The sequence below is a fragment of the Struthio camelus genome, chromosome 4 (assembly GCF_040807025.1).
Source record: "Struthio camelus isolate bStrCam1 chromosome 4, bStrCam1.hap1, whole genome shotgun sequence".
Lineage (NCBI taxonomy): Eukaryota > Metazoa > Chordata > Aves > Struthioniformes > Struthionidae > Struthio > Struthio camelus.
This window is the reverse complement of record NC_090945.1, coordinates 61487429-61514683: the sequence shown is the minus strand read 5'-3', so window position 1 is coordinate 61514683 and position 27255 is coordinate 61487429. Positions and strand designations below refer to the sequence as shown.

The 27255-nt window shown below is 43.9% G+C and overlaps 2 protein-coding genes across 21 annotated transcripts in view; one reads left to right on the top strand and one right to left on the bottom strand.

Moving 5' to 3' along the window:
* PDS5A (PDS5 cohesin associated factor A) overlaps positions 1 to 21356 on the bottom strand; it is a 98904-nt gene extending 77548 nt beyond the window's left edge. The window contains exons 1-4 of one of the 3 annotated variants that reach the window (XM_068943122.1): positions 21217 to 21356; positions 8379 to 8468; positions 2747 to 2912; positions 1750 to 1920 (exon numbers count right to left, since the gene is read on the bottom strand). In XM_068943122.1, the coding sequence (XP_068799223.1) occupies positions 1750 to 1920; positions 2747 to 2912; positions 8379 to 8468; positions 21217 to 21233 (444 nt within the window). In that variant the 5' untranslated portion in view covers positions 21234 to 21356. The other 2 variants (XM_068943123.1, XM_068943124.1) reach the window with 2 other exon arrangements.
* Positions 21357 to 21639: 283 nt separating this feature from the next.
* N4BP2 (NEDD4 binding protein 2) overlaps positions 21640 to 27255 on the top strand; it is a 44813-nt gene continuing 39197 nt past the window's right edge. For 4 of the 18 annotated variants that reach the window (XM_068943111.1, XM_068943108.1, XM_068943120.1 and 1 more), the window contains exon 1: positions 21725 to 21861. The gene's annotated coding sequence lies outside the window, so the exon portion shown is untranslated. Of the gene's footprint in view, positions 21862 to 22267; positions 22753 to 25293; positions 25445 to 26873; positions 26930 to 27255 lie in introns of those variants that run through there. The other 14 variants (XM_068943102.1, XM_068943121.1, XM_068943115.1 and 11 more) reach the window with 12 other exon arrangements.

The following is a 27255-nucleotide window of genomic DNA, read 5'->3' as shown; positions in this document are numbered from 1 at the left end:
ATGTACATAGATAATATGTATGTACGTCTCTAATAGAGGAAAAAATACAAAAAAGTAAAGGGAAAATATTTGCCATTTAGTTGTTAAACATACAGTACTTCCAATTTTCTCAATGCATCAGTGAAGCCAATATCTGATCAAAAAGACCCTCAAAGTCAGCTTAAGCAGTACCAATAAGAGCCAAAGTACCAAAATCCTCCTCTGTCACTTCTATAAAAGTATTCATTCCCACTTTAACCTAGTCTACAGTCTTGAGGTCATTCTGAATTCCTTAACAGCACTTCATTAAAAAAAAAAAAAAAAAGACAGTTAAAAAAACCCCCTACTCTTAGCCTGAAAATTATGCCCAAGACATAGATGTGAATTCAGGGAAGCACAAGTGCATGACTTAGAATTTCAGAGTCACACATTACTCCTATAATTTAGGAATAGCATTGCTCACCATTCCTAGCAAAAATAAAATACCCATTTAGCGTGAACACCTCAAAACCGCACTCCTCCCCATTCAATACAGATTTTGATTTAAAACTCTCTGTCAAAACTCTAGATTTTTCTCCTGTAGCTGGCAATATTCCACTGAAGTTTTGAAAATACTAGCTTAGACTTGTATATTCAACAGACTTCAAAACTGCAACTGGACTACAAGGTTCATTTTCAGAGAAACAACTGACATATGCCTTACTGCTCCGAAGCCTACATTTTCTTCACATTCATAGTGAAGACATATTTAGGTGTACTAACTGACTAGCCAAGACCACAATTTATGTTTTTCAATCTTCATGAAGCCACTATCGTGAGGGGACCCATATAATCAGACGAGAGAATATCTCCGATCTCAGGAAAACTTATTTTTACATCTCCACCCCGGGCACTGGACCAAATCCTAGGTTACGACAACCTCCTGGTCCAAAGACCACAGTGTTAACAAATGAGCTGTGCCAATACTGGATCAATGCTTAACTTTAATCTCAATTTTCGGCATAGAGTTAAAAATAATACTGTTGTGCCACACAAATTGAATGACTATATTTCCAGTGGAAGAGGGGATTAAAAAAACAAGAAACAGATAAGCCTCTCACTCCCCCGGGATGCTATCAAACCAACAGAGAAGATGCTTTTATAGCAATCCCTTTCACTTGTGAAAATTTAGCAATTGTACCAAGCACCGGTTACACAAAATAGGAAAAATACACTAATTATATCAAATAGCAAAGCCTGAAGCAGTTTTTGCATATGAAACAAGTTCAAGATTCGATCTATGAACTCCAGAAATTCATCTCTCTGCTTGTAAACCATGCTATCGTTTTAGTCAAGAATGCCCTAAACTAGATCTACTTGTTTCTCCCATTCAACTACGCTTGCTTAAAGTGCTGGAACTCACGGAAATCTTCTAGTTTACCAGCTGAAATCGTTGGTGATATTTCCTGCAGTTTTTACTTATAATTCTGCTTCAGACCTCTCTCTGATAATCTGGATGCATTTCACGCACAAATTAACAGTTTAGTGTTTTAACTCTTGCTCCGAGAGAACACACAAAAGCCTAGACAAGGCAGCACAGTCACTAGTCACAGAAAATGGCTCCTCCTCTTTTAAGGAAAAGCAAGAAAGTAGTATCCCCACGCAGGTCTGTAGGCAAGGAGGAGACATTTCAACTGCAACAGGAAAACTCTGGCGGCTCCGCTTTCCTGCCATGAAATGCTCACTGTAAGGAGCAAAAGTTGCACAGAAGGGAGGGACAGGAACGCTTACCTTCAACCGTTTCACCACCTCATCGTTGGTAATTTTGTCTGTGATCTCCTTCACGCCGGGAGGGTAGTAGATGATTTTACCATCGGCAGTAGGTTTTGGTTGGGTAGCAGGGAAGTCCATCCTGGTGCTGCTGGTTATAAACTTTCCTTCTCCACAGTCCTCTACCGGCCTCTATCGGTCAGAAAACAAAAGTTCAGCGGCATAGGAACGACTTTCTAACCCTCTTTTTCCATTTCTAACCCTCAATTCACCGAAGGCCCCGCTTATAATCGCGGCGGCGGGGCCCCCCCGGCCGCCGCATCCCGCCGCCCCGGGCCGCCCCCGGGCCGGCCCCGCCGCGCCGCCGCCTCTCCCCACAACTCCGGCCCCCCCAGCGCCTCCTTTCATTGCGGGGCTGCTCCAGCCCAACACGATTAGTTTGGAGCTGCCGATTTTACAATGAAAATTTTAGGCTCGATCGAAGGATGCCCCGCGTCCGAGGGGCCGTTACGACCCGCGGCGGGGGGCTCCGGCGGGGGCAAATCCCGGCGCCGGCGGGGCTCCGCAGCCGGCACACAAGCCCCGGAGCTGGGAGACGAGGCCTAAACTGTTAGGCCTCAAAACTATCAGGAGGCAGAGGAACCAACAGGAGAGGGGGGCAGGGAGGCGGCGGCGCCGATCGCAAACAAAACCCCCCGCGCCCCCCCGCCCGGCGCCGGGCCCCCCGCCCGGCCCCCGGCCCGCCCCAGGCGGCGGGAGCCCCCCCGGCGAGGGGGCCAGGCCACTCTCCACTTTCCATTTTGTTCCCGCAACTTCACGTCCCCTCAGCCCCCGGCCCCGGAGCCTGCCCGCGCCCCGCCGCCCCTCACCCAACTCCCTCGGCCGGGCCCACAAAGAGCCCCCACGGCGCGGCGCGGAGCAGCCCGGCGAGGCGCACACACCCCCGCCGGCCGCGGGCGACGGGGAGGCGGGGGCGCGGGCGGGGACGGAGGGAAGCGGGACCCGGAGCCGCCTTTACCTCATGCAGCTCCGGAAGGTGCAGCATTGAGTAGCCTCCGTGCCGGGTGGTGCTCGCCGCTCCGCCCCCGCCGGCCGCTGCCCCGGCGGCTCCCGCTGCCTGCCTGCTCCGCGGTGCGGCGGCGGCGGCGGCTCCCGCTCCGGCTCCGGCTCCGGCTCGCCGAGGGCTGGGGGGAGGGGGGAAGGCTGCTCGGTGGCGGCGGCGGCAGCCGGGGAGAGGGGGAGGCTCCGGCGGAGCGTGCGCCGCGGGGACACAGTGCCGCTCTCCGTCCGGCCGGGGAAGAACAGCCCGGGAGGAGGCTCCGCGCTCGCTCCCGGCCCCCTCCCTCCCTCCCCTCCCTCCCTCCGCCCGCCGCGCCGCGCCGCCCTGCCAGGATCCCCCCGCCCCCGCGCCGGGCCGGGCCGGGCCGGCTAGTGAGTCTGCTAGCCCGCGCCGAGCCTCGTGCAGGGCGGCGGCGGGCAGTACCGGGCACGGCCGCCGCAGCGCTGCCTCCGCTTGGCGCCAAAAGCCCCGGAGCGGCCGCGGCGGCAGGGCCGGGCCGGGCGCTGGCGGGCCGCGGCCTGGCGGCTGCTCCTCCGGCCTCCCCGCGCCGCGGCTGCGGCAGCCGGGCTCTCTGGCTCGGCGCGGGGCGGCCGAGGAGGGCGCGGGCCGCGGCCGGGCCCGGGCGAGGCCTGGCCGGGGCCGCCGGGCAGCAGCGGGGCGGGGGGGAAGCGGCGCGGCCCTGCCGGCGGGCCCCCTCGGGCAGCCGGGCGCGGCGCGGCCGGGGGCCGGCCCTGCCTGGCGGCTGCCTGGGGGTCGTTTCCAGGTGGGCTTTGAACCCCGGTTTGGTGTCGAGTTCTGCTTTCTGGCTCGGCGGTGGCGAGGCCCGATCGCTGTGATAAATAACAAAAGAGGGGAACGTAGCTGGTGGGGGCGCAGTCTGTGCCGCTGGCAGGTAGAAGTAAATAGCCCTTCCTCAAACGGGCTGGGGAAGGGGCCGCCTCTACACGTGGGCATCTCAATTTTTCTTCTTCGTTGTCAGCAGATGAGTTGCTCAGAAATTAATTTCGTTGTAAATCTGCAGGAGAAGCTTGAACATGCACATTGAGGGAGCCCTTGGCAGTAAACTCAAGAAGAGCCTTCCATGCAAAAATGTGCTGTGTAATTTAATATTCTTTCATATTTCCAAGAGATGGAATATATCTGGAAACTCCGTGGCAAAGTAGGATATATCTGTCCATTCTGAGCCTGCGGTATATGCTAAGCACGTCTACGTTTATGTATGGCAGCTAGTGAAGTGTTTTCCATGTGCCTGCCTTCCTCAGAGAAGGTGCATGACAACTGAAAGATCATTTTTACCTGATCAAGACTAATCTAAGGTCTCCAGCTGATTGCTTTTTTTTTTTTTTTTTGGTTCCTGGTACCAACTAAAAGTACCATCGTCCTCAGTTTCGAACATCTCCAGTGAGTTGTCGATAGAGGAAACTAAAGCAAGGAAGCGAGGGCGAGCCCAGGAGCGGACAGGGCTCTTGGCAGGCCAGGAGCTGGCCGGGCGGGCGTTCATGGTGGGGCCTGGCCTGGCCTGGCCTGGCCTTGCCGTGCGCCCGCCGGCGACGAGCTGGTGGGGCCTGCCAGGAAGGTGTGGGAAGGGACCAGCGCTGCAGCTTACGGCGAAGCGTGCCAAGTTCCACCCCTACAAGAGGTGAGAGGAAAAGCATGCAAAGATTGAGGACTTCTCAGGTGCTTCTGGAGTAATGATATAGGGATAGGAAGCTCTCTTAAATCTATGTTCCTTGTTTCCCTGGCATGTTGTCCTGGGGGAGTTAAATTGGAAACCTTGAGTGTCCATAGCCTATGTGAAACCCACTCAGAAGAATGATACTGCAAACACCTGAGGATTGCAAGAAATGCTTAAGAGATATAAGCCTCTGGAAACACAGAGGATCACCAGGTTGATACCTTCACAACAGACCAGTGACCATAATAATGGGATGCAGGATCTGATTAAAAAGTGTCAACACTAACTAACACGTTTAATATTTTTTCCTTTTAAAAAAAAACAGTGGCCATTTATATTAGATCTGCTTTAGAGCTGATATTGCTAGGCATGGTATAACGGGGTAACAGTGTGCTCAAGACTGCAGTTATCAACTCTTATTTGTTGTCAGTAAAATTCAAAAATACATACTGTCAAAACTATATTTTTAAGGAATCTGAGAGTTTTATCTTACACTTCTTACATTAGGTAAGTTTCCCAAGTCAGGTGACTAACACAAGCAGTTCATTACATGTAGATTCATTATTTTTAATGCACTTATATTAATATAATAAATCAGAAACAAATCCTAGAAAACGATTCTGTTTATATATATATGTAATATTATATATACTATCATATAATATGTATGTGTAATGTATATATATTATATATAGTATGTTATGTATATATAATATTATATTTTTATATCTAGAAAACCTGTATGAATTGTCTGTGATTTAAAAAGAGAACATATAAATCAGCAAAAATGATACAAGAAATAGAGTTGCAGTGGCCTTCACTGAATGTTTTTATAACCCAAATATAAAGCAAGGAAGATGCTACGTGGACTTCTGGTTTGGGCAGAACTGAAGTAGCTTCAGTAGTATCGTGTTATAGCCATTTAGCCTGAAATCTGAACTTCCTGTTTTTTTAAGAATACAACTATACTTGAAAATAAACATTAAAAAGTGACATTTCATGTATATCATTAATATGACCTACAGCATCATAACATTTTCCTGTTATCTTGTAGTTACAGGTTTTTCACAGGAAATGACACCTGTTCTTTACCTAAATAGAACAGGTCATAAAATAGGGAGGAAGAATGAAGGATAATGGGGGGCTAGGCTCCTACAACTTGCTTTTAATCTAATTTAAGACTGAACAAAGTGCAGAGGTCTAGTGTGCGGTTCTAGATGCTTCTATTTTATGCTGAAGAGTATGATAAACTCTTGCATTCTAAGAAATAAGTACTCTGGAAATAACATGCAGTTAGATGTTGCAATTAAAGATTTCACTTAAGGCAAAAGTGCCAGCTGAAGTCTGCTCATTTAACTACAACTTTATTTCATCTTGAGCAAGTTGTTTATGAAGCGCTTCGCTGAAATACCCTTGATTGTGGACCAAGATCTCTGTCTCTTCCTGCAGACTTCAGATAAATAGTGAGGTTAGCAATTACTATGGAGTAATGTTCGAAGACTCCTCGCTCTCGGGATTTTGTATCTGGAGTAGAACACAGGAAAAGTCGTGAAGCACCTCAGCAGAAGGCTGGGTTTACATTAGATCTCTGTTCTCACAGATAGGATTAGTCAGCAGCATGAAAAACTTGACCACTGTGCCTCAATGTTGTTGGAGTCCTTAGCCATTAAATACAGATGCAGTTCTACTGGTAGACTGCTCCATTACTGATACACTTTGCTTTGCCCTCTGACAGTAATTTGTGGTATCATCACAAAGCCCAACCTTGCTGGTTGGCTGGCTCCACCTGGCTCCACGGCAGGAGTATTTTGCCAGCATGCCAGTTGAAAACTGGCAGAGGGCTCTTAGGTTAGCCATTAGTTTAGATGCTGTCTCTCAGATATATATGTTGTTCTGAATAAGTCTCAGATAAATTATGATCGGGCCAAGTTGTTAGGAGAGGAGTAGGTACAAATTCTGTAATCATGGGATGATTAAGCAGTGCTCCATCTTTCCCCCGAAGAGAAGCAGCAGGATACATACTTCTGCACCATTTGAAATTCTAAGAGGCTAAAACAAAGCATGTGGTTCTGATATCAGACCCAATTAAGGGAGGTATGAATGACCACTTAACTGCCAATTAACTGGAATATATGCATGGAATTTCCAGAATGTGCAAACATAAAAGCTTCAGATAATCTGACTTGTGGTACTCTTAATCTGAATAGTCCAGAAACCTGCTTGCAGATATGTTTGCAGCCGCTAGTGTTTGATTTGTTGCCTTTGCTTATTTGACCTTCACCCTTCTAATTTCAGCATGCAGCAGAGCTCTGACTTGGGCTCTGCTTTTTTTTTGTTTTTTTTTACAGCCTGTAGCCAGATTCACATGATCCCTTGAGTTTTAATGGATGACTCTGTCTAATAATAAGACCCAATCCTTTTATCTTTACTCAGATTTTATTCGGTCCCTACCTGGACAAATTCCCATTGAAATCATGGGATTTAGTTGGATCCTTGGAATTTTTCACGTATTAATATATTTTAGATTATCATTGCAAGTGTAATTTATAAGCAGACTAAAACAAAGGGTGCTGAACACTCTTGTGGGGCAAATACGTTCCACTTCTGTTTTCTCCTTTCTCTATATTGTGTCAGAAGAGGGTAAAGGAAACTTACAGGAAAAGAAGAATATGGCGTTATTACTCATAGGGGAAATAATGCAGCACAAGGTTTTCAGAACAAAACGGCTTTCAGGTGGAACAGAAGATGGTATCGAGTGTTTACTTTAAGCACAGAGAATCCCTTATTAGGGTGAGCTATGTGCAGTTTCCAGGAACAGCTTAGTGGTTGTCCTCAGGTCTTTGTTAGTACAGTAAGCATGAAAACTAATAATGATCAAGAACTAAATAGTCGTATCAAGACACAATAGTGTATCATGAACTGTCTTATCTGCCAGTCACCTGGGAGAACAAGTAAGAAATTCTGTCTGGTGCGTTAGGAAAGCACTTCCTAATAATGACTACGCGTTGGAAAGGTCCTGCTTTGTAGAACAAGGTAGCGGAGTGTGGTCCTTCGGTACTGTATTTTTTTTTAAGGAACAGTCAAATAGGTCAAGAGACAAAAAAACCCATCATTACTTATTTTCAACTCTAGCATTTCACCAGTTTACAATATCTAGCAGGCTGCTTTTTGGTATGAGGAAAAATTGATGATGAATAGATTTTTTTTCCCTGAAATCCCCCCCTTTTTTTTTTCCCAATAATATAAATTTTTCTGGCAGTACTCAAGTTCCTTTGAACTCAGTATAAGTTAAGCTCTGGAAAATTTTTGTCGGCTTTCTCTTTGATCTTTTTGACTTTGGTATTAGCCCCTGTTTCTGGTTGTCTTTACTCCATATCTATGCCTACCTGTTGATTTTTCTCACATAACGTAGTTGCACACAGCTGCTCCAGTTAATATGATAGCCTCTAAGTTTGCTGTGTTGTTCTTTAGAGAAATCCCTGAGGTTTCTAATCAAACTTTGCAGTGTACCGCTGTTTGGATAACAACACCTAATATTTTTAACTACCTATTTTTATAAAAGAATTAAGGATTCTTACATTTGTTCTAAATTGAGAACAGATGTTACACTGACTGGAGTCAGAGGTGTGTTTCATTGCAATGTGAGTTGCCATAATAAAACAGCTCCAAAATATATGCCATTCCAGAGGGTATTTTCTGTGAAATTACTCTCATCAAGGAGTAGACCAAGAAGCATGTTTTGTCCTGAAAGCAGGGACTTGCACATGTCTCATAAGCTACACTGATTGGCAACCAAAGCTAGGAGGAAAAATCTTCCACCTGTATGTGATAAATACAACAGATGGTTTTAGAAGCAAGTTGCTTTGCTCAAAGCAAAAATCCATAGAAAGTTAGAGGAAGATGTGTGTACATTACCTGATGAAGAAGATCAGCTGGAGACACAAAGGACTTCCTTGGAAAGGAGAGGAGAGACTCCAAAGACTCATAGATGGGCTATGAACAGTTCTGAATAAAGAGAAAGACCAAACATTGTATGCATAATTTTCTCCTTTGAAGCTGATCCCTCCCCATAATCCATCTAAGTGTTATTTTGCTTTGGTTTTCGGTAAGGAGGGTTTTTCGGGGGCTGTCTGAAAATGTCCTTATTTTCAGTCACGCTTGGAGATAGTGCAGTTATACTTGCCCCTAGGTTTTATGGTACCGAGTCACATTTAGAAATGAGTATTGTTAAGGTAATATAAGAAAGTGTGTGTGTTTGTGCGTGCACTTGTAATTCACAAAATACTGTATTGACAGAACAATTGCAGTTACGTTTCCTTTGTTTGCAAATTAAAACAGTTTATTAGCACCTGTATGATGGTGATACAGCCACATTTTTAGAAGCCTCCTTGGTCCATTGCTAGTTCTGAGCATTCCATAACTGAAGTCAAACCAATCGACTGCATATTATCTATCCATCTCCTTTCTAGCTGTTCTCTATTATGCTGACTTGTCACCATTCATTCCATAATTACTTTCTCAAGGCTATTTCTATCTCTACTCCTGATGTGTCCAAAGCACATACATTTACACCTATTCATTTCTGACAACCAAGTCTACTTTTCTCCAATAATATCTTTAATATGACCATTTTTCTTTTTTTCTGTCCAGGAGATATGCAAGAGTTTTCGCTTGCACCACATCTAAAAAGGTTCAATTTTCTTCCTGTCACTATCAATAATTTCTTGGGATTCGCATTCATAAGTTGGTACAGGAAAGATCAAGCGTTTCACCAGTCAAATCTTTCTACTTTTTGAGGTGAAATGTTTTTTTTTCAGGCTTTTATAAGGGAAGCCATGGCTGAATCCACTGTTCTTCAAATTGTCCCATGTTCTTTTGGACAGATTCTGATTAGATACATTTGATCCCAGGCAATTGAATTCATGACCAGTCTCTGTAGCTAGACCATTCAGTATGAAGTTAGCTTACATTCTATTTTTATTCATTAAGTAAAGTTATTTTGTTTATAGAACATTAAAGGATAGCCTGTATTTTTCATTATCTCTTTATTGGCTCTCTAATTGTTGCACAACATAAGCAGTTATGACAAAGAGCATTATGTCATCAGCCTAAGATCACTTAAAAGGAGTCTATTTCAAAATCAAGTTTTCAATTTTGTAAAATCCTTGGATTTTTTTTTTTTTTGATGTAGTCAAGTCAGGCTGCGTAGAAGTCTGCAGTTACAATAGCAGTGTGTGGCACTTCTTTGAATAATACTAGGCAGTCATAAACAAGGTAGATTTGGGGAACTTCTGAGTGGATGGGACTGCTAGTAGAGGAAATGTCACTGAGAAAACTGGGAAGGTTTGGTAATACATTTAGCCCATGGCAACTACCTACTGTAGGGAAGACGATCTGAGCATAGCTCTGGCCTCCTCCTTCCCCTAATTAGATGAGAACTGGCCTATGATCTGTTCAAAAATGAGAACATGTCAATACACGGTACTAACAAAATTCTGATCAAGAGGGTTCAGACATGAAATGTATTGATTGTATTTGCAATGCTATTCCTAATCCTTTCACCAATATAATGCCTGCTGCTTGCAGTAAAGAAAAGCCTGATATGAAACTATATAAATGAACATGAACTTGCAATGTGAGAAGAGGGAATTTAGCATTATAGTCAAAGAAAGATGTTTGATGAATGGGCATGAAATCTCAGAGTTGTAGTGTAATGATGGGGTCATTTCATGATGATGGATAAATGTGCGGTGTACTTTCAGAATCTTGGAAAAGGGTTGCATTTATCATACCCAGGGAGGCTTCAAAGTGTTTAGGTATGACCCTGTGAGCAATAGAGTCATTACAATTTGCCTTTGAAGAAAGTCAGGAAATATATTGATCATATAGGTTTATGTTGCTAGGAAAGCAGCTCATGATGATTCAGTCAATGAGTTCTGTGAACTGTTTGAGGGGACATTCATTAAAACACTACACCATGTAAGCGTTGGTGAACTTGAATATGAAAGCTGGAAGTTCACATCCTTGTGAAGAATAATTTGAATTTATAAAATAAAATAACTTGAAGTCTACAACTCTTGTCACTTCATCCTTATGGTTGTACTTCAATTAATGTATTAGATGTTTGCATACATGCAGGTTGTCAGGCAGCATGACAAAGGAGTGCATTGACAATATAATGATAGAGCAGCATGGAACTGAATTGAATTGAATGTTAGTAGAAGACGACCTTCCAAAATTCAGGATGTGTGGCAAAACACTGGCTGTATGCATTTAGCATCTAATTAAAACTTAGGATGCTGTTCTATATGTCTGTTCCCTCTCGCTCCTAGTTTAGAATCAGTGAAAACTGTATGACTTTTGTCCAGAATGGTGATAGGTGGTCATAGGCGAAACAGGAAAATGCATCAAGTGATGTTTGGAATGAAAAGGAAGCTTTCATGTTTGAAGTTGGCAGTGCATAGTATTTAATAACAACAACATCGGTCAACAGAAAGAGTAAGTGAGGTTATTTGAGCCAGCGTTTGAATGGGTATTTAACAAAGAGGAGAATCAATGGTATGGTATCTAAAGCGAGCCTAAAATATCAGGTATTGACTAGACAGATCTAGAAGTAGACTAGACAAGGGAAGAGCAAATATAGAAACAAGAAAGGCATAGACTCGAGAAACACGAATGCTTGAAAATACAAAAGTTGTGTTCACGATAGTCAAGATTTCTAACCCAGAACTTTCCATGACTGAATTGTAAAAGAGAGCCCATGATGGCAGAGTGATCACTGAAGGTGATGATACTAAATATCGGCAGAGGGATTACTGTTTGTAAAGTAGTCTGATATGAATCCACTTACAAATTTACCAACATCTAATACTACTATATTTATATCCTATCTGAATTTGGCAAGGCAGCTCATGTGTACTCTGTGTAATAGACTATAACTACACTGTATCAAGCACATAACCACTTGCCTTCTTAAATATATCTCTGCAGTGTTCTGTTTATCTTCAAGACACTGCATGTTTATAGCTAATCATTTATATTTTCAGTTAAGAACATTCTAAAATTATAAACTTCCTTTGCCTGTCTCTCAGACCATTGAAAAGGCAGACAGAAGTCTTTTAGCCAGGATGTGAACACTGAAGTCACCACTTTATATTTACTCAGTTTTTGCTTATGGAATGCCATTGACATATATCTGATCAGTATTTTAAGCGTCCTTCAAATTCTGCTCAGAAGCCAATCTGTAAGCAAGCACATGGAGAAGAAGCTTGAGTGAATCAGTTTCTTCTTCATTCATTTTTAGTAAGATTTAGCTCTTACACCGCCTTGAGACTTAGACTTGCATCCTTACTTTTAAAACTACAGCTATACGTTCTCTCACACAGCATGATAGTAAAAAATATTTGAATGAAAAAATAAGTCGACAATCCTATCAGATTCTGCATACAATAAGAAAGAACTGAACAATGTTACTACTATTCTAGGGCAGGAAAACATAAAGTACGAACTAGCAATAGACCCTTAAAACCCCTAGGCAAGCAGCTTCATGTAGCAAGTAGGAAGCAAGACTAAATAAATTCACAAATGCTGACATAATCCCTGAATTACAAAAAATAACAAGGGCTTTATAATTTCCTGAATTTACACAAGCAAATCTGTAGTAATATTTAGTCTGCTTTACCAAAACCCTACTTTGGGGGTTGTGTCTGTGTTCCTCTCTGGCCTGTTGCCAGATCTGGGAAGCAGGCACACAGGTAAAGGTGTGAATGAGCAGGAGAAATGGGAGGATCTAAGAGGAACACAAGTAGTAGAGAATTTAGAGCTGGCTGACAATCAGGGAACTTCATAGGAGTGAAGAAAAATGCAGAGATAAAAGATGAAGAAAAGGATCCAAAGTGAATTGCAAGTATATTCTAATTATGGTATTTGTGATCACCAGGTACAATTTCACCAAGTTCAAGCTGAACTGAGGAAGCCACTTTCTGAAAATAATATGATTAAATATATTATTACGTGTCTTAAAACTAGTTATACCTACATTGAATGTTTACTTCATATCAAGCCTCCTTTCCAGTTTGATTTTGGCTTTGCATATTTGGAAGCTACAAAAAGAATCTTTTTTTGAAACGAACTGAGAGAACTTGCAAGAAGATTTTAAAAAAATCAGAACATACTATCAAAATTTGAAGTTAGAAAGGTGATTGTTGTGGATTTTTTTCCTCCCTGTTGACATATGGAGGGGACCTTCAAAATATATTAGGAATTTTTGCCTCTGCATGCATATATCTGCTTGCTGTTTTAATGCTGCCATGGTTAGTAAAGTTCCTCTTGCTGAGTCTGGGGAACAACGTATATGTAACAGTGGCTACAGTCATACCTGGGAGTGATGCAACCTGCCATCCACAAAAGGGTGAACCTGACTGGAGACAGATACATTAAGCAAGCTTAAATGTATGAAAATGCTGTTTCTCACATATTCCAGTTCTAATAATAGGTTTAAACATAATCCAGACAGGGATTTACTTGCTTGTGCCTTTGATCACTTCTGAAGTTGGAAAGTAGAAGTGCAACCACTACAATTATGAGAGTCCGAAAACGTTCACCTTTAAGAGTCACCAGAGGCACAAACTGCATAATGCTACTCAGCGAAGTAATTATCAGTGTGTGCATGGATGAAGGACAAATTTGCAGCGTGTTTTTCTGCTGCGTGTTTAGCCTTTTTCACTTTTACTCTTCAGTACTGTGTAGTCTGTATAGTTTTTTTTTTTTTTTGCATGCGAAAAACAGTCAAGTTCTTAACAAAAACTGACAATATAAGGATAAAATTCCTGTTTGGTTTTAATGTACCAAGGGATGTTTCAATGTGTGGATGTTCTCTCCTAAGCATGACTGCTGCATAGAAGAAATCATAACTGAGAAATTGAAGAATTGCATATAAAATTGGAACCACTCCTGTTTTTAATCACCCTTTTTTAAATTAGTGTGTTCTTTCTTCGAGAGTTTGAGGGATTTAAACAGAGGAATAAAGCAATTAAGAGTTCAGTGTTTGATTGTCTATTTGAAGAAAGATTAAACATGCTTTTGTGCCAGTTGTATAAACTATTTTTTAAGTTGTCTATTACAGATGGGCCCACATCCAAATTACAGCACCTCTCCTCCATCCTGAATTATGTGTGTGAGCTAAATCTGGTTACAGATATAAATCTGAATATCATGAGCTAGGGCAGGGTGGAGCAGAGCTTGTCTTAAGATCTGACTCCCTCTGTCCTCGTGACTTGGATTTAGGCATGAATTTGGCATGTCCAAGCTAACTAATTTTTACCTAGTCCTCAAATAAATTGGAAGCTGTAGATTTTCCCATTACTATGAGTAACTGTTCTTCGTGTTTCTGCAACCACGAGGTGGTCTGTAGCTGCCCGCAGGGGTCTAAATCTGTGTTTCTTTTGTTGCCGATGTTATTCATTGGGAAAGAATGCGGCCCCATTCCCAGCGACAGAGGGTGCAGACTTAAAAAGTAGAAGTGATAGGTGGATTTTAAGGGGATCAAAAAACCAACCAAACAAAAAAGCTCAGAATTTACAGGAAAGCAAAGGAAGGCCCAGTTGCCCATTCAGCGGTGACCAAATAACTACAGAGTCAGCTTCCTATTCAAATAATCGAGGTTCTGTCATGTGACAGTTGCAAAAAATCACACACTGAACAAAGGATTTCCTTAAAAAAAGAAAAGACGTACTCTATGCAGCTGTTTCATTAAATGCACAGCGCTCTCTGCTTCCTTCCCCCATCTCCTTCTGCTTGGCTTCTTGTTTCAGTGCAAGAAATACAGTGTACAAGTTATGCAAGTTTAGAAACTAGTTAGTAAAATTGAATTCAGAAATGAGTGCTTGTGGGTTTAGACCATAAGAAGTTTCCTAATTTATTTTTCAAGCAGTTGGAATACTTCTTAGATGTTCCAGATACAGGTTGAGCTTTGCTACAGAAAGCCAGTTTTGACGTAGCAATGGGGGACTGAGGAGAATTGACACGAAACAGGGAATCTATAGGGTAGCTATGCTTACATATTGTAGAATTTTGAAGCTCTTGAGTTGTGGACTTGGCACATTTTGTAAACTAAGCAGATCTGGATCAGATCTGTAGTTGGCTTCTTTCTGAAAGAAATAGATTTTTATACTAATCTCTTTATATTAATCTCTCATTAATTGAAGGTCAGTCATTGTGAGGTAAACATTTGTAAATCGCTTGTGATTAGCAAGCAATTAACTGCTAGTAAGTGAACTGTACAGACAATGGACATCTGTCTTGACAAGTAGAATCATTTTTTCATTCAAGGGATGTTAATAGGTGATTGAAACTTCTGTTAAATTCAAGGTCATACGTGTAACATTAGATGCAGGCACAAATTCCATTCTGAAGCAAGGTCCCGTATTTTAACATTTAAAAATATCTGAAGAAGAGCAAAAATGTAGGCATTACTAAATTTCCAGTGAAAGGAAAATACTAGTTTTTTTTAAATTTGGAATCACTGAAATTTTTTAATAATGGAATTTCTTTTTCAGTATTTTAGCATGGTGTAATAGACTCATAAGACAATGTTTAACATCATAAAATATTAAGAACCATAATATATGAAAATATAAAATCCAAACCTACTCAAAATTGTAGTTGAAATAATGTTACATACTCAGAAGAAAGCAAGAAATTATAACTTATTTTTGCTTTTCTGCAAAATGTCAAATTTAAATTGACATTTTCAAGAAATGGCATCTCAACAAGACTGGTCATAGTAAGTGAATTTGGGAGTTAATACATTTGAGGAAATGAACCTGTTTTGCTCTAAGGAAAAAGAAGTTATTTTAGGTGCTATGCAATACCTAAATGCCATAATCTCCTAAAATTGGCAAAGCAGTCTGTAGTTTTTACATGCTATCACAGAATCACAGAACGGTTGAGGTTGGAAGGGTCCTCCTGGAGATCATCTAGTCCAACCCCCTGCTCGTGCTGGGTCACCTAGAACACATTGTGCAGGATCATGTCCAAGCGAGTTTTGAATATCTCCAGGGAAGGAGACTCCACAACCTCTCTGGGCAACCTCTTCCAGTTCTTTTGTCACCCTCACAGGAAATAAGTTTTTCCTCAGGTTCAGATGGAAATGCCTGTGTTTCAGTTTGTGCTTGTTGCCTCTTGCCCTGTCACTGGCCACCACGGAGAAGAGTCTGGCCTTGTCTTCTTTACTCCCTCCTTTCAGATACTTATAGACACTGATTAGATCCTTCCTCAGTCTTCTCTTCTCCAGGCTAAACAGGCCCAGCTCTCTTAGCTTTTCTTCATAGGAGAGATGCTCCAGTCCCTTCATCATCTTAGTGGCCCTTTACTGCCCTCGCTCCAGGAGCTCCACGTCTCTCTTGCACTGGGGAGCCCAGAACTGGACACAGTACTCCAGGTGAGGCCTCCCCAGGGCTGAGGAGAGGGGCAGGATCACCCCTCTCCACCTGCTGGCAACACTCTGCCTAATGCAGCCCAGGATCCCATTGGCCTTCTTGGCCACAAGGGCACATTGCTGGCCCATGGCCAACTTGTTGTCCACCAGGGCTCCCAGGTCCTTCTCCGCAGAGCTGCTTTTCAGGAGGTCAGCCCCCAACCTGTTGTGGTGCAGGGGGTTATTCCTCCCCAGGTGCAGGACCCTGCACTTGCCTTGGTTGACCTTCAGGAGGTTCCTCTCCGCCCATCTCTCCAGCCTGTCCAGGTCCCTCTGAATGGCAGCACAGCCTTCTGGTGTGTCAGCCACTCCTCCCAGTTTAGTATCATCAGCAAACTTGCTGAGGGTGCACTCTGTCCCTTCATTCAAGTCATAAAGTCATCTAAGTCATACCAGGGCAAAAGTAAACAGGTAGGAACATAAGATTACTTTAACTCTCCAATACTGTGTATTACATTGTTCCCACTGAAAGCAACAAGATTCTTTCCCTTTCTACCTTCACCCCACTTTCTCCTTAATTAAGACAAGGCCCAAGATGGGATGATTAGGATTCAGTAGGTATCACTCATATGGGGGGCCTGACTGTGAATAAGATATCCCAGAAACTCAGCTGCCCAAGAAAACGAATACTTAAAATCACACATTGCAACTTCTTGAATTACGTTAGTTCTGTCTTAACCTAGAAAAAATTTAGCCCAGTTCCAGTTCAGAGCAATGTCTTCTGCAGTTATGACTTGCCGTCATCTTGCCACAACTGCCTTAGCTGACCTTCAGTTACCTTGGCAGTTACCTTGCACATTGGAGACCTGAAGGTTTTGTGTCCTGGGGCAGGTTTGTTCCTACAGCTCTGACTTTACCAATGAATGGAGGCCATTAGTTGTATTGTTGGAAATATTCTCTTGCTTGGTCAGCATAAAACAGAATTGTTTTCTAAAAACAGTAAGTAAACTTTCCTATCCTGGTCAAATTCCAATTGAGATAACAGCATTCTACATACAGAGTTCCTATGGTTTCAGCTGGATGTTACATTCACGTCTCTTAACCTACCCTCTGGTACCATATGGTGTAGTTAAACAGCTGTTGCACTTTGTGTGAGAGGTGGCCTCAGTGACTGATGCTTGAAATGGATCTCCTTGGTATATTCATTTATAAGACCCTTCTGGGTTGGTATAAGTTATAGAAATGCCAAACATTACTCTTTTTTTCCATTAACCTTGGTTTAATTATTGCAGTAATATAAACGAAATCTGATTTTTTTAATATACAAATATACTATTTTACTCCTAGATTTAATTTTTAGACAATGCCCTTAAATACATAGATCTCTAAGATGTCTAATATTAAATCTTCTATAGGATAAGTTCAATGCCTTTTTTAAAAATAGACAGTGATATTCAACAGATAAAAACACATGGCAGTTACAATGAAAGTCAGCTTATTACTTCTTGTCATGTGCAAGGCAGAAATATTAAGCACAGTTTGTTTTTCCTCTTTCCAGACTCAACAGAGCAGGATGGATTTTTGATTTCTATGAAATTTGACATATCAGATTGATAAAAGCAGCATAGCAGAGAACATCCAACACATGAATGAGATTCACCACAAATCAAAACTGAAGTGCAAACTTATTTCAAATTCTGTCCTTGTGGCAGCAGGGTTTCTGTCAGGCATATAAGCATGATCTCATTTCTTGCCTGCAGAGAAGACACAATTAAGTATAATTCTTTACCTCTTGGATTACATCATTTGTTGTCATCATCTCTGTTCTCTCCCCATCCCCTTTCCAAAATTTCAAGAATATATAAATATATCCCCCCTCCCTTCTGTCCCTCCTTCTCCTCTTCCCCTTTTCACTTTTTTTACCTAAAGAATTAAAGAATTAAATTTCTACCTCCGGAGTACTGGGCAATGTGCTCTAGAGGACTCTGAGCAGAGCGGGTTGGACTAGATGATCTCCAGAGGTCCCTTCCAACCTCAAGCATTCTGTGATTCTGTGATTCTGTGATTCTGTGAATCTAATTCAGGCTGAGGGGGGAGTTATTTCTGTAGGAACACAAAGTACAATATCCTGGACAAAACAGTGATAACTGGAGATACAGAGATTCCGATAGCCAAGTAAGACATCTTAAAAGAGCATTAGGGTAAAATGCCATTTAAAAAAAAAAAAGAAAAAAGTGTCAGTTAACACACATTTCTTTTCCCTCAATGGTGAATAAAAGCTAAAGCTGAGGACAGAATGAAAGGCTCCATAAAAAAGAGGAAGGGTTATGGCATGGAGGGACTGAATCAACATTGTATCACAAAGTTTACTGAGGGAAATAGATGTGGGCTCTTTTCACCTCTGTACTCTATAGGGCTGGAAAATATCACTACAATTTAGGGCTCTGATTAGTTGTCCAAAGTGAAACTCTCAATAAGGATGAAGATTATGCCTCAAGTTCCTTGAAAGATAACTTGTTTTAGATTACTGAAGGCAGGCATGAATTTGTCAGGCGTGACAAATTTGTCAGGTAGCATTATTTATATTTTAACGTACCCTATTTCTCAGATGTTTTCCTATACTATATATTATTGCAAATTCAATATGCTATTGCAAGTAGAAATAAAACTGTCTTTAAACCTGACAAAGATAAATATGTCTATCTTAATATACCATAATGTTACTCAAACTTTAAGCTGCAAATTGTTTTTGCATAGAAAGAAAGCAGGTGCAAATTTGCTGAGTGGTCTTAGTAGGCTGTATATAATCAAAAACAGTAAAAGTGATTGTCATTTTCTTGTTTTTATGGCTCATCTTTGGTAATAATATTTTAATGTGAACTATAAGATAAGCAAGAACACAGTAAAATGTTTTTATTTGAAGAGGCAGCATTGCAGAAACTGAAATGGAAAAATCTGTCATGAAAGTATTCACCGAAGACCAGACTAAACACTTGTGCCAAACAGCACAGATTACATGCTGTATGTTCAAGCCATTCCAAGTAAAACAAGCCAACTGTAGACATAAGGAGAGACAAAGGAATGAAAAAAAATTAACAGATAATAGGTGATTACTGTGTTGTTTGAAAATAGTTGTGTGAAAATAAAAAAAAGGAATACAGATAATTATAATCACTCACTGTACCAGAGGTTCTTTCAACTATCTAGATGCCAATATCCCTCCTATTTAAAGTGTTAACTGAAGTAGTGAGAAATCTGCCAGTACCCAAATTAGTCTGGCATTTTCATGGTGTCAAATACTGTAATGTGTACAACTGGCAAAGAACAACATACTTTCATGCATGAAGTGCCAGCAGCAACACCCCACTAGCAATGCAGTTCAATGGAGGCTATCAGATTCAAGCATGCTAAAAACCTTTCTCTTCCTCTTTTTTGGCAACTTAAAAATATAAAGACAAAGTCATTAGACTGGAATTTACATGACCTATCTTTCCAAACGTATGATTAACACGTTACCAGCATCACGCCCTTAAAGAGAAAAGATTTTGTTTCTGATACTTGTCCAGATACTGAAAAAATTAAGCAAACGCTTCCTTGTACATGCATGAAAACACCACTTGGCACCAAACACACAAATTCTGATCAATATTTGTTCTCCTCCATATTTTTGGACATTTATAATATTAGTATATTGAAGAATTTCTTATTTTACTTCACTGAGTCATAGCAGAGTCTTTTTTTTTCTTTTTTAAACCTACCAGCACATTCTGTGGACTGAATGCTTTTAAGTATTGTATTAGAAATGTAAATGTTTGGTCTTATTTATTTAAATGTAGCATACCATATAACTACAAGATAACCACTGAAATACCAGAGTGACTGGCAAATTAACAATGCCTAAATCAATTTCATTCCTAAATCATACTAAATGCTTTTAATACCATTTTCAGAATGTTAACATTATTTGTATTGCAAGAACACATGCAATCCTGGAGACAAAAATGATTTGCTTTTCACTTACTCTGCTATCAGATGGAAGGCAGTTGGGGATTGTGATCAAGTTACTTTGAGCACCCTTCTGCAGTTTCACAAGTGAGCCACCCCATAATTAGTTCGTCTTAAAACTATCAATTATTTTTGTACTTTCTGGTTCTTTATTCACATTAAAGTTGCAGCTCTAATGCAAACAGGTCAGCCCTGACAGTGAAGTGAAACAATAGCGAGACTGCAAAAGGAAGCAGCTGCGGGAGCAGGAGTCACTGCGACACAAAACTGGCAGTGACTTTTCCTGATCTTTCTTGTGATGAAGGATGTAAGCTTAGGTGCTAAATAAGTAGCGCTTCAGTGTAAGCTGTCTGTTAAAGGCCACTTCTTGTTTCCCTCTTCGAAGGAAAATGAAAGAGAAATTAGGCTGGGAGAAAACCACCTTGTTCTCTGAATTGGATGAATTACAATGCAAGTGAAGATCGTGATGGGAGACAATATTACTCCCTTTGGGGAAGAAATGATTCTCTTCTTTCACAAGAGAAGAAGCTTCTGTTCACTAGGAAAATCGCAGTGTGACATCTCCAGCTAACTTCCTCCTGCGGTATTGTGCCACGATGGGAGATGGTTGAATACAGATGGAAGGGGAGGTCTCTCGAGACAATGGAGGCACAAAGGAGGGATGTGAGAAAAAATCATCATCCTCCTGGAGCCAAGTGAAAAGCAGGAAGATAAGCAGTTGAGACCCTGCCCTATTATCTGGCTGGCCCAGGCAGCGAGACAGAGCTTTCAAGGAGGCCTATGGCTATACATGTAAGTGCGGTTCTTGGAAATCAGCTAATGGGTAAGGTTGATCAGGATTCTTCCGGTTTTTTATATATGATACTATACATATATATATTACTCATACACGTAAATAAAATCTGTTTATTATACCCTCTTTTGCATGACTGTCCATCTGTCAAGTGCTCATTGCTTGTTGCAGAAGTAAACGTCTCTCTAACGAAACCCTCCGCTAACGCGGTACTCCTTCTCTCGCCCGGCGCTGCCGCTCCCTCCTCCACCCCGCGGCAGGCGCCAGACCCCTCCGCTCTCCTCCTGCTCCTTCACGAACACCGCCGATCCCGTGACGGCCGCGGAAACGCTAGTTTCTGCCCCAGAATCAGCCTCGTTCTAGACCGCGCTCAGAACTCTTCTGCTGCCACGTTATAAACTGCTAGTAACACAGGGCAGCGGCACTAGACACGGAACACCCTTCCTTTTCATTACTGATCCAAAGCCCACCAGTCGCTACGCGGCTGATAGCCGTAACTACCCTGCTGTCCTCGACCTGCAGTTCTCCGCTGCACCCACCTGCATCCTGTCGTCATGCCCTTTCTAAGCAAAGTCTATCTCTCAACACAGATTCTGCCACAGCAGTGCAGCATACAGTTCCTTTTTTCAAAGATTAAGACGCGAAGCCAGCGGCCAGTTTTATCGCTAACGACGTGAAAAGGGCGGTTAAGCGCAACCATCCAGAGACAAGGACGGCAATTAGCCAGCCCGCAGACTAAACACGGCCTGCCTTTCATGGCGCAGGACTTCACTCCCCTGCCTCCCGCCCCTTCCTAAATCGCTTGTTTTCCTTCCCAAACGACTTCCTTTAGAGTGAGGCCGCCGCCTGCACCACCGCCCGGGCCGAGCCGGGCTGGCAGCGGCCCCGAGGCGGGGGCCGGGGCCAGGGCCGGGGCGGGCGGCCGGCGGCCGGCCTGGGCGGCGCGGCGCGGCGGGCGGAGGGAGGGAGGGGAGGGGGCCGGGAGCGGGCGCGGAGCCTCCTCCCGGGCTGTTCTTCCCCGGCCGGACGGAGAGCGGCACTGTGTCCCCGCGGCGCACGCTCCGCCGCTCCCCCTCTCGCCGGCCGCCGCCGCGCCGCTCCCCGGTCCCTGCTCCTCCCCGAGCGGCAGCCGCCGCCGCCGCCAGAAGCGAGGGAGCCGAGGGCCAGGGACACGGCGAGACACGGTAAAGGCCGGCCGCGTCCGGCGAGAAGCGGCAGGAGCCGGGCACGAGCCTCGTCCTCCCCCTCCTCCCCATAGGGCGCGGGGCTGGCGGAGGACGAGGCGGCCCGGCGGCGGCGCCAGCGAGGCCTAGCCCGCGGCCCGGCGGCGGCCCGCCATGTCGGCGGCGGGCGCGGGGAGGCGGCCCGCGCCCCTCGGCGGCTGCCGAGCGAGCGCGGGCGGCGCCGGCAGGCCGGTCCCCGGCGTCACGGGAGGGGAGGGAGCGGGGCGGGTGCTCCCGCGAGCCGAGGGGCTCGGCCCTGCGGGCGGCCCGTCGCCAGCCACCTGCCTCGGCGGGGAGGGGGCCCGGCCCGGCTCGCGGGAGCCGCCCCCTGCGCCGCCGCCCCCGGCCCGCAGCGGGGGAGGGAGGCAGGCCGGGGAGCGCGGGCCGTGAATGGCGGGGCTGGGGCTGGGCCCTGCGCTGCGCGGGGGCCTCGGGCCGGCCTTGCCGCTGGGCTGCCCGCCTCGCGCGGGCCCGGTGAAGGGCTGTGGGTCTGCCCCGGCCCTCGCTGCGTGCGTGTGTGCGTGCGTGCGGGGGGCGAACTGGTCACGCCGCCCCCGCCGCTGCCTCGCTGCGGCTCTGCCCGGCCTGTAACTGCGTAGGCGGCGGCCGCGGCGACCGGTTTTCTCTCGGAAACGCCCGAGTCGTTCTCCCTCCCTCCTCCTCCTCCTCCTCCTCCTCCTCCTCCCCAGCGGCCTCCGAGGGGGCTGGTTGCCGCCCGGCGGCACCAGCAGCCCCGGAGCCCCCTGTGGAAAGAGCCGCCGCTCTGAAACCGGGGGAAACGCCGCGCCGCTCGCCCTGAGCAGCCGTGTCGAGGACGGTGTCCCTACTCTGCTTCTCAGAGAGCAGAACCCAGTGAGTTAAGTGGGCCGTTTACGAAGTTTCCTTCAAAACGAAATCAAAAGATTTTTACTGCTTTAAGGCTTTTATTTTGAACGGTCTAAAACTGCTGAAAGAAGCACGTTTCCAAAGTTGCAGCGTAGTGTTCACGTATGCTTTGGGAGATGTTCTGCACGTATTCTGCAGTTCTGCTAATCGAGTGCCCTAAGGTCGTAGGGGCTTCAGAGGGGAGGGAAGAAAACATACTGAAGAGCAGTACGCCCTTAACTCTTGTCCCGAACTAATAACGATTTGAACGCTGACTCCGGGAACGTTTTACTCTCTTGACAAAGTTTAGTATGTGTCTCAAGTCTTATGAGGCTTTTGGTGGGACCTTGTGGTTAAAATACGACAATAATTCATACGGAACTTAAGCACAAATCCTACGCAAGTTGTTTGGAAGAGGTTTCAGGTGAAGCAAAAGAACAAAGATGATGATGAAGTTGCTCCTCAGCCGTTTCACCTTTACTGAGTGGCAAATCCTAGCTTCAGGATTGGCTACTGAAGTAAAAGCTTTATACAATAGGACTTGGGATATGATTGGAGAGTATAAGCTTAAGACACAAACCTGAAGCAAATTACAGAGTAGCAGAGACATCCAGAGTATTTGAAATCACGACAGTTCTAGCCCCGCTTTACCTGGGGTGTAGTCACCATTACTAGGGTAGGGCTAGCTTGTGTCACGTGTTTGTAGTGCTTTTAAGTTGCAGTAGTTTGTCTTGCTGTAGGTTATACCCGTGTGTAGAGCCTACAAAGGAAATCTAACAGCATCCAAGCACATCTTAAGAATGCTTTCCTTTATAGGCTTTCTTCATTTGTGTTCTTTTTTTTTAGTGTGGTATTTTCCTGTGCTTTTCATGCCTTTGTTTACACTCGATTTCTTTAAGAAGTCTCCCTCTGTTGTATTAACGCTAGTACGTTTCATCTAAGGAGAGCACTAATGTGGGAGAGAAGCCAGATTCTTAGTGTTGCAAATGCAAAAGTGCAATAGAGGTGACAAAAATGTTAGCCTGGGCATGGTTTTAGGGAACATCTATGGCATATTCACAACTGTTTCACTGTGTGGTGTAGGTGGATCATTAGCTGTGACCTTGTCCAATTTAAAAAAGAGAATTATGTTGTCTTGGGTTACTGTATGAAGATGTTGTAATAGGCATGTAGGATGGTTGTAGTTCTGAGGTGTGTCATGGCCTGTTGTCTTTGACTCCTCCCTGTGTGCTGATCTGTAGTCTACACTAAATGACTGAAATAATCAGTCATGTTTCTGTTTTGAATAGACTTTTTCTATGTGTAGTTAGCTCCAGTAAAAGTTGTAGATTATTAATCCTGAGTTTTAGGAAGTTGCTGCCTTTGTCTAAACTACAGAGGCTTTGCTACTATAAAAATGTCAGTAGGGCCATTAAGTGTTATGTTACACTACCTCTCAGAATTAAATAAGGCCATGTTTTCTCCTGAATCCAGCTGTGCTTGTGGAAGAGGTTAAGCTCTCCAGCTGTTTCTTCTCATGACTCCACTGGGGATTTTGATCTATCAGCAGGATGGTTTATGTAAATGATCCACATTCCATTCAAAAATGTTATTAGTTAAAACCAGCATTTACAGCTATTTAAGCTGAGCTGGCTGACCTTTTTCTTTTCTCTCTCTCCTCTGCTCTCTCTCCTCTGCTCTCTCTCCTCTGCTCTCTCTCCTCTGCTCTCTCTCCTCTGCTCTCTCTCCTCTGCTCTCTCGTCTTTTCTTTTAAATCATGTGAGGTGAACTTGTGTATTGCTTTCTGGAGGTAAATTAATAGGGTTAAGTCTTGTTGAAATAGATATTGACAGTAATTTGGAGGCAATGCCATTTTTCATTGATGTACCTGGATCTGGATGAGGTCATCTATCTGTGGTTTACATTAAGTTTTTTTTTTTTTTAGTGTAATAGCTGTGTATGTGCTATGTTCAGTTGGCCTAGTGGCCTCAGAAAAGGGAGTGAATTTAAACACATGAAGTAGATAATATTCTACTGATAGATTCGCATGATGTGGTTTCCAGCCTAGGACCTGATCTAGTGGATTCCCCCAGATATTTAGCATTATTTTAGGATGTATCTGCATGAACAAACTATCATTCCTGTTTTGCATTTTTTTAAGTTGCATTGATATGATGCAACTTGAATCAGTGTAAGTTGGTAAGTGTATTAGGTTTCATTGTGGCATATTTTGGTGTGATAAAATATTTTGGAGTGGCGTTGTGTGTGGACCGCCAGCAAAATTTACAAACTGTTTTATGCCCTTTTCCAACCTGGATCCCTGGCTTTCTGATGTGTTCTCTACTGTTCTGAGGTCACCGGTAACTCGATATCACCTTGGTGAAAAACCTGGCTCATGTTCCAGCACACATTGTGCTCTGATGCTCCAGCAGTCATTTTCTTCTCATCTGTGACCTCTTATTGCAAATGCTTTCTGCAAACCTGAATATATCTTTTTTCTGTTTCTGTATTTGGGCCTGTGCTGAAGTCCAAACATTTCTTGTGCTTCAGCTTCATCCCAATGTGCAACAAACCTTCATTTGGAGTTACCAGAACTGGGAATTGTGAGAGATTCGTCACCAGAGATATGGCAGCTGGGGATCACCAGGGTGCAGCCCTATTTGCACAGCAGACTTTTGAAGGACTTGAAACAGACCTTCAGGTAGGAACAGAATATACTGCAGAAAGTTGGCTGGACAGTGCCAGCTTTGGATCGTTCTGTGTAGCAGATGCAGGAGGAGACTGTAGAGTGGAGAAGGCTTCATATGTGGAAGTGCCTGAACCAGGACCTGGTCATATAGCAGAAGCCTTGCCAGGTGTCTGCATAGGTCTGGAGATTCATGCTCTGGAGTCTGAGTCATTGAGAGCCAGTTCCCTTCAGGCCCAGCCACGTTTAGAGTTTCAGCAGTAGCTAGACAAAGAAAGCAAGCTTGTCTTCATTTGCATGAGCAGCTAAAGCAAGCCAAAATTTGGGCAAGTAGAGTTCATGTTTGATTGCCCGTGCTGACTGCTGCCAACACAGAAAATTCTAAATAATGTATTCTGTACGTTCCACTTTTCCATTCCTCCATAAGGCCACCTGCCTCTATATGCCAGTAATAGTAACCATCACCTGTGATCTCCAGTAATACTCTTTTCCAGTATCGTCCCGTTCTGATGGAACCGCTCCTCATGCTGCCATACGCTTGCTGCTGCGCTCTTGCTGATCCTCCAGGTATTACAATAAGTGCTCACCCATTGGCCAGGTCCCCGTCACAGCAAGCGGAAAACAAAATGTATATCCTAATGAGAAACAGGAAATGGCAGTATAGCAGGATACAGCAGTATTAAAATTAACCTCATCAGGAAAATCTTGCTGAGTTTTATGTTATTTTTTTCCTTTTTTATCAGCTTCAAACGTTTTGTGCTTTAACCTATTACCTAGCTTCTCTGCTAAGTCTTGCCAGGGTTGCAGTTTGTAAAAGACCACAAACTATTTCCAATGCTTCAGAGACACAGCAGATCTTGAATTACAGGTGCAGGTGCTGCTGTCAGAAGGCTGTTCAGAGAAAGGTACAAATGTACATCTGGAGAATACGTGAAAGGCCATTCTGTTCTGCTGATTGTTCTGACAGAGCTCTAATTTTACAGAGAGGGGTTATCTTTATTCACTGCCTTTTAACCTGACTTTTGGACAGAGTCTCTGGAAACATAGTGTGAGCAAGTCACAGCTCTGTTGGGCAGTTGTTCTCTTTTCTCTTTGCAAAGAGAAAAGAGCTCTTGCTGTTTTATAACATGGAGCAGAAATACAATTTTAAGCAGTAGTACTAACTGCAGGTGCTAAACAACAGAAATACTAACATATCCACTAGTCTGATCTCATTAGTTCCAGCTTTCTGCATTGCTCTAGGGGCTAGACGTGTGTCATGGCAAAGCAGCAGAGCTATGTGGAATCTGCACCGGTGGGCTGCCCAGGCACTCTGAGAGCTCTGCCTTGTGGAAATGTTTCACTCATTAAAAATGAGTTTGAAGGTGTGGATAACCCTTGCTACGGAATACTGGAGCCGGGCTTTGAGCTCTATGGGAGGCTACCAAAGAGTGAAGGAGGGAAGCTGTAAAAGGACTTGCTGTCTCCAGGCTCTCCTAAGGCTGGAAAGAAATACTGCAGGTACTGTCGTCGTCTTTTTTGAGGAGACAAGCCTCTCCACCTAAACGAAGAAAATAGCTGCCTGTTGCTTTTCTAGCCTGTCAGGCTGCATATCTGCAGCCTCCAGAATCCCAAGGCCACCCATGTTTACTATGTTCCAAGCCCTGACCTTCTGCACACAGCAGAAAGGAAGGTGTTTGGAGTCCTTGGGGAGGCATTTAGCAAATCATGGGAGGAATACAGATGCGTGGTGGGAATACCTTAAGGAAAGGGATAGCTCATAGAAAACCTGTCTGGCTTACTTTAGAAAAGCTAGTGATAAGAGTGCTCAGGTGTCAGAAGTAGTT